We start from the raw sequence: 7979 nt of genomic DNA, 5'->3' as shown, positions 1-7979 counted from the left end.
TAGTACCCAAATGTGTTACATTGATAAACTTAAAAAAATGCAAGGGTATTTTAGTCATTAATTAACTAATTTTGGTGTTAGTACCCAAAGGTGTTATAAAATTGAAATCATAGAACCTAAATCTGTTAAAAAATAAAGTTAGTACCCAAAGGCGAAATTAGGTATAAACCACAGAACCCATTTGTGTAATTAACTCTTTTGAAATAAAAGATATATGTATATCTTTTAACAATAAAAAAGGGACTCTCTACCCATGACTCTCAAGGAATTGCTTCTGCTCTCGTTGCTTTTCAAGAGTGACAAAAATTGAAGGCAAAAAGGAACTCTTATTAAAATCAAGAGATAGAGATTTTGTTTTGGTTTTTTCCACTTGTGGACCACTCACGCAACAAGAACAAGAACAAGTTATTTCTACTTGCAATTTTTCAAGGGTCGCAACAAGTGTAGCTATTGTTTCATTTGAAATCATTTCAAACGAACAAATATGATTTCGTGGTTAACGATCATCTAGCGAGATCGTTCGTTGAACCAAGGTATCTTTCTTGGATGTCACGATTCTTTAATTTTATATAACCTATTTTGATTGTAATGAGATCACTGGTGGAAACGGCCGAACCTCGTGTACATGTTTTCCGTTGCGTTCGGTTTGTTTGACAAACTGACAAATAATTATTTTTCTGAAGTTACACGAAATTCCAACAACTCCAAACGACAACATGTCAACATATAAATGTTGCTGTCGTATCGCGTCCTTTTATATGGTCACAGTTGGCTTTGTGCATCACCCTGATGGATTATCAAGAACCGTAAACTCACCATTTATCATGAAAACATGAAACAATATTTCATATTTGAGACCCATTAGTAACCTTAACTAGTGAGTTTAACTACCTCATACAAGTTGAAGTTGTTAGATCCACACAAAACATTAATTAAATTTCAAATGTAATGGTCATGAAAGTTGATAAATTCCTTGTTGGTTTCAATTTTATAAGACATGGATTTGACATGAATGTTAAGATTGTTCTTAACGAACATACAGTTTGACTTAAAAGGTCAAACAAAAATGTAGAAAATTCATTATTTGATGATTTTTATAGTCTTTTAAAAGAATATTGATGAATACCCAGAACATCAATACAAAGAAAACTATTTAAAGACAATTTTGGTCAGGAAATTTTGATAAAAACCCATTTGAAATTTCAATGTGAAAAGTTGTAGCTTTGACCTGGAAAGTCATATAGTAAAAGACAGTTTGACTTTTTAGGTCAAACCAGCAGCTAGAAATTTCACAATCATAACGAGCCTCACAATCATTTAGAAAAAAATAGTATATTGTCAATGGGATCTTTATCAAAAGCCGTCTCAATTTCAACTTGAAAGCCATTAATTTGACCATAAAAGTCAAAGAGTGACATGTTTATGTGAAGGACTGAAGGTATACTTGATATACTTCTATTAGATGCATTATAATGCATGCGTTAGCAAAGGCGACAAGCCAATAAGGTTCATAAAACCCAAAGCCCGTCAAGAGGTTTCCCAGTGAATTATTCCCAAATGCAGCATACTCGAAGCATCCACATCCAAGGTAGAAAAAACTCGTCACATGAATCGTGATTTCTAAAACCCGTTTTGTAACCTTGTTTTCTGGTGATGGTGACTTCGCAGTATCCTTTATTTGGAGACCCATTTGTAACCTTAATTAATGAGTTTAACTACCTCATACAAGACGAAATTGTTACCGCCTAAGCAACCACCATTTCATAGAAACTCACATACTAAAGCAAACCACATATCCAGGCATGTTTTTTTTGCCTGAAAACACACCATCACTTACAAACATACAAAAGGTCAAAGATTGCTAGATGTTTGATCAAATCTTGGTACCTAGGATAACTCATTCCACTGGTTCCAAGCATCTCTGCTTACATCGTCAATAAAAACAGTATGGGAAAGTGACAAGTTTTTTTATACTCAGGATTTTATGATGTATATATATCTCCTAAAAGGCTGTCCAGTTCTCTTGCCTTCGCATTGTGGTAGTGGAACCTTTTAACATCTAAATTTTCATTAGAAAAAACTGGAAATAGAACCCAAGTTTTCTAGATTAGGGATTGTAACAAAACATTCGCAAACAAGACATGCTTAAAGTAACCAGCTTACAGCAAATTTACAGTCTTGAAGTTCCTCTAAAATACATTTATCTAGCTCTAATTCAAAATGCACATCCAATATCCTATTTGGAAATATTAACCGATAAAAGCATGAAGAAGAGATCTTCACTTTCTACAATAAGGTAGCGTTCGTTTCATGGAATGGAATGGAATGGAATTAGGAAGTTTTTCTTTGTAAAATTGATCTTGGTTGGGGGAGGGAGGAATTTGAAATCCCATGAATTTCTTTAATCAATGAAATTTGTGACTATTTCAACATTCCATTCCATTCCTTCATTAGAGTGAAGGATTTCTAAGGAATGTTGAAATAGTCACAAATTTCATTAGAGTGAAGGATTTCAAATTCCTCCCTCCCCCAACCAAGATCAATTTTACAAAGAAAAACTTCCTAATTCCATTCCATTCCATTCCATGAAACGAACGCTACCTAAGAGTAGTGTAAGGCCATGTTTGGGATTTTCAGTTTAGAATCTCCTTATTAACTTATTGACTTTTCTAAAAAGTTAATAATGAGAAATGATGTTTGGATAACTCAAAAGGACTTTTGTAAACTGAATTACACTGCCTCGGTACAAAACTGTCAACTGAATATTGCTTCGATTTTCTAAGAACCTTATTAACCTAACTAATACCAGCTATGTTCAGCTTAAACTGATAATCTCTATAAGTCATTACATCCAAATCATGATGTTAAGTCATATACGTTGGTAATATACCCACTTGAATCCAAAAGGATTGTAAGAAACTACATGGGTTTTATAGTGACTTCTCTATATTTTAGTTTTTGTCGTTTCCTTCAAGTTCTAGAAAATATCAAACATGGTTAAGAAAAACATAACATACCTATTTGACGTGCAAGTTCCAATGACAACACCTGCATGTTAAGCATTTATACAACCAGTTTAAGTTACTTTGATAAATTTCTTTCATGTTTCTAGTTCCAATGTCGACTCGATTATAACAATTTGTAACTCGAATTAACAGTACCTCCTCCAAATATTCTGGTAGTTCTTCATATATTTGCCTCAGCTCTTCGAGCTGCACTTTATTATGAAGAAAAGTTGTGTCAAGAGAATGGAACCAATTAATTATGTCCCTAACCTCATCACAGATACCATCTTTCACGGTTCATCTCGTAACCATTGTCTTTACTTCAGAAAATATTACAGTATTAAACTAATACTTACAGAAGGAAGAAACAATGTCTTTCTGTTTCACTGCAATTGAACCTAACTTGGAGCAAATTATGATATGAGGGATGTCCATTTACGTAAGCTAATAACAAAGTCATATTATGTATAAGCAACATAAGTTGTCATTTAACATACCTGTAGATAATCAACTACAACAGATGCATAAAAAGCAATCGATTGTTTATATCATTCATACATTGAAGATAGTAAACATGATGTAACTACTCAACTGCCTCAGTACAAAACCATGAGCCTGATAATCTTCTAAGAACCCTTATCTACCCGACTAACTCCAGAGATGCTTAAGTTAAACAGATAGCCTCTATTAGTGAGTACATTCCAATCATGATTCTAACTTAATACCTATTCGATTTATGTAAACAACTTGTGTAAGCAATTTGTCTCTAGACATGTAAGAAAGATGTGCAAGTTCCAATGAAATAATCATGTAAGCGCAACAGATACACCAAGTTACTTGATAATTTTGTTTCAAGTTACAACGCTAACCCGGATAAAAAAAAATTGTAACAAGAAATAGTAGCACCTCATCCAAAATTCTGGCAATTCTTCATATGTTGCCTCTGTTCATCCAGCTGCAATATAGTATGACGAAAAATTCTGTCAAAAAAAATGAACACACATAAAGAACTAGAAGTAATGCGGGTGGTTACAGAAGCCACTAACTAATAATGCCCTTAACCTAATCACAAAAACCATCTTTCACAGTTGTCTCATAACCTTTACATCAATAACACCTACTACCTACAAAAATAATATTAAATAAAGAATTTACATACTCATTCCACTAGTTCCAACCATCTGTTTATAAGTTCATTCTAACAGGCTGTCCAGATCTCATGAGCATTGTAGAAAATTCTTAACTAAACAAAAAATTCTTAACTAAAGTTTGGAGGGGTGCGCCAGGCCAAGGCAGTAGTGCAACGCCAAGGCGACGCTCAAAGACCCCAATAGCAAGCTATTGTGATGGGCCTTCCCCCATAAAAAATTAGATTAATATCAAGTGGACCGATGGCCCACATATCAGATATTAAACTGATAAGAACAGATACTACACTTGATCTTAGCCAAAAGGCCGAGAAAGGTATGCTTATTCCTTTATTGGGCCGCTGTTTATATAGGCAGTTCTTCATATATGTATTCTTCACTCAGCCGATGTGGGACTGTGAGTGACTTATATCAAGTGTTTCTGCCCTAACTCAGTGACTTATATCAAGTGTTTCTGTACCATGTCCTATTACAGAATAACCAATCATCCAACACCGACAGTATGAACTTGTAGGCAAAGTTCTAAAATTACTGAAGTTAAACTTGGTATCCATGTTTACCTTAAAAGAAGTTTACCCGTAGGTGTCACATACTAAAATAGAAAACATCTATTAGATATAAATTTGAAAGCAAAGCAGACTTAAAAGAAAAATGCAATCTCTACACCATATTCATCATACCAAAAAACAGAGAACCAGCAAATAAGCAGATGTTAAAACTTAACTTTCGAGACACTAAAACAGAATAAAGAAAAAAATATTACCCTTCTTTTGCTCTACCAATACCTACGTGGCTTGGATGCTTGTCAGTTTGGAAAATCTGCAATGCTTCGTGAGCTGCAGAGTCAGCTTTAAGAAATTTGTTTCTGCATTTTAAACAGGAAAAGCATTAACAGAAACCAGTAGATTCTGGTTCTAGTATGAATAAAGGATATACTATGATCAGATACAATATAATTTGCAGGACAGAATCGATTGCAATTGATACACTCCCAGACTCATTTAGCACAAACTTGAACGTCACTCTCAATATCCATCATTTAACTTTAGCTACACTACAGTTAAACAAAAGTAGAATGATAATTCAGATCATTATACAATCCATGTGAGTTCATCAGCTTATTAAAGATATCATAATAATACATACGGAAGATATGATATGTACTATCTTTTATGACTAAAAAAATCAACTACAAGCAAGTTTATAATGTCAGTGGCTTAAAGAGATGTGCCAAACAAACAATAAAGCTATGGAGGAGTAGAACTTGGCAAAAATATGTGATAAATTACAAAGCAAATTTCTTCTCTGACGTTTAACCCGTCATCCATTCCAGTTACCCGAATATATATTAATCTGTATTACCAATGAAAAAGAGACCAACTCAAAGAAGACCATCATAACTGCAAATTCCAACACATGGAGTTCCAACTCTGAGTCTGACTACATGATTTTCATAACGGGGAAATTACTACATGATATTACAGAAGACTTTAGCTGCAGGATATTGTAATGTTTAAGAATCTTATTTAAACTTCAATTCAATGATGATAACAAGCTGAAATTTCATCAAGATGATAGTCTCAACAGTTGGAGCACACATGCACATTATTCCTGGTAACTAAATGAAATAGGATTATTACATCACTATAGTGTGATTATGCATATACCATAGCAATAGGTTTACCAAATGCTAATGTTTGTTCACCTAAGAAGCTTACCTATGACTGCGCATGAGACCTGTCATGTAGACATGCATGGAAAAGCCATATTAGTGCCAAACAAGCTGAGACATAATATTGTACTATTAAATTTTAGGCAAAATAACATGTGTAGTCAAAGTTATTTAATGTATTTCCTACTTGACTTTGATGGCAGTATTATATAGTTTTTTGAGGGAATCCCTAGATTAAGCACATTTAATAGTTTTTAAAAGTTAGTTAAAAGTTTTAGTGTTCTCTCATCTTCTTCTTTTGAAATTACAGTACAATAAATCAAACATCAGCACAAAAAACGTCTAAATAACCAATAATTAACAAGCAGATTAGAAACAATCAAGAAATCACCAAGCAATAACATGACAAAAGGAACAGAGGGAAAATTTAGGTTAAAGAATATGCAAATGCAAGTAAGAAACAACCTGGTCAATTGAATATTATACCGATTACGAGTAAGAACTCCTGAATGTCGAACGCGCCTGTAATTGGCGTGTAATACCGACTTGCAATAATGTGTCCGGTAAATTACAACACACTGTCAATAAATCAAACATAAGCACCAAAAACACCTAAATAATCTAGTAATTGATGAGAAGCAATTAAGAAATCAACAAGAAAAAAGGAATAGAGAAAAATTAGGTTAAAAAATATCAGAATAGGCAAATGCATGTAAGAAACGAGAATAGCATACTGATACGAGTTAGATCTACTGAATGTCGTCGAACACATATGATGCACATTCCTGTTTCCTCCATAGCATCATGCAAGATTGAGCGTGAAACTCTGTGTGTGTGTGATTGTGATAGAGAGAGTGGTAACCGTGTGTGTTGGGATGATGGAGTGGGGTACCGTTGGGTTTTAAAGAGGGAAAGTGAGTCGCTTTATTTATTTTGTGTCATTTTTGACTTCAAAGTTACGCCACTTAATTTAAATTTTGATACATAATCACATACGAGAGATCTTATCTATACGATTTAAAATTGTAACAAAACGAGTTTACGTTACCCACACTGATACACAATCACATACGAGAGATCTGATGAAACAATGGTTAACCGGGCAGGGTTAACTCACTGGTCTCGTCAAGAAGGGTTAATCCCTTCCTCTCGAGGATCGCTGGCTGGATCACCGGTGGGTTGATCTCCTGCACAAGGAAACAAACCGTGACTCGTAACAAGGAGAATGGGGTGGGGGTGCTCCTTGTTACCACTCTCCGGCGTGAGAATCATAGGAAATTTTATTGCATTTCATAGGGAAGAGGCAGACCCAAACTGACATGGGATGAGCAGATTAGGCTTGATTTACTAGAGTTGCATCTTTCTGAGGACATGGTCCAAGATAGGACTTCGTGGAGGCGTATGATTAGGGTTAAGGACTTCTAGAGGATATTGCAGTATGGTCTTAGGTGTATTTTAGGAACGTAGGTTTTTCTTATTCTTTAAGTGACTTTACCAGTGATTGTCTTCTTGTGTTTATGCCCAAATGATGTTGTATGCTATTATACATTATTTACATTATATTGTGTCACTCTGATCACTTTCTTAGTATTGGTGACTTCTTATTTCTATATTATTTGACTTGGTGTGTTGGTATGTTGTTCGTTTTGGAGCCGAGGGTCTCTCTAGAAGCAGCATCTCTATCCCTAGGGATAGAGGCAGGGTCTATCTATATCCCACCCTCCCAGACCCTATAAGTAGCTTTTCTATTTGTGGGATTTACTGGGTACGGTTGTTGTTGTGTGTATATATATGAAGGGTTGCGACTTTTGTAATGGGCGTGATAATTTTTAAAGTAGTTTAAAAGTTTGCTACTTTTTGAAGGGGTGTGATATATTAAGAGTTGTGACTTTTTGTAAGAGGTGATATATTTAAAATTATTTTGAAGTGTTGTGATTTTTCGTATGTATATATAAAAGGGGTTTTTTATTGTAAGGGACGTGATATGTTTAAAAGTAGTTTATAGAGTGTGACTTTTTGAAAGGGTGTGATATATTTAAAAGTTGTGACTTTTTGTAACGGGTGTGATATACTTAAAACTTATGATTTTTTGTTTGGGGTGTGATATATTTAAAAGTAGTTTGAAAGGTTGTGACTTTTTTGAAGGGGTGTGAT

The 7979-nt window shown here is 34.3% G+C and overlaps 1 protein-coding gene and 1 non-coding gene across 10 annotated transcripts in view; both read right to left on the bottom strand.

The window, feature by feature from the left end:
* Positions 1-2601: 2601 nt before the first annotated feature.
* Positions 2602-7979, bottom strand: part of LOC110928543 — a 44013-nt gene continuing 38635 nt past the window's right edge. The window contains exons 3-5 of one of the 9 annotated variants that reach the window (XM_035988514.1): positions 4917-5018; positions 3162-3985; positions 2602-3048 (exon numbers count right to left, since the gene is read on the bottom strand). In XM_035988514.1, the coding sequence (XP_035844407.1) occupies positions 3913-3985; positions 4917-5018 (175 nt within the window). In that variant the 3' untranslated portion in view covers positions 2602-3048; positions 3162-3912. Of the gene's footprint in view, positions 3049-3161; positions 3986-4273; positions 5019-5102; positions 5203-6290; positions 6737-7979 lie in introns of those variants that run through there. The other 8 variants (XM_022171557.2, XR_004889912.1, XR_004889911.1 and 5 more) reach the window with 8 other exon arrangements.
* On the bottom strand, positions 4278-4473 carry LOC118491072. The gene has a single exon (XR_004890295.1). It is a non-coding gene; the product is annotated as a U2 spliceosomal RNA (small nuclear RNA).

This window comes from Helianthus annuus, chromosome 3 (assembly GCF_002127325.2).
Source record: "Helianthus annuus cultivar XRQ/B chromosome 3, HanXRQr2.0-SUNRISE, whole genome shotgun sequence".
NCBI classification, from domain to species: domain Eukaryota; kingdom Viridiplantae; phylum Streptophyta; class Magnoliopsida; order Asterales; family Asteraceae; genus Helianthus; species Helianthus annuus.
The sequence above is the reverse complement of the archived record's forward strand: the minus strand, read 5'-3'. Positions and strand labels throughout refer to the sequence as shown.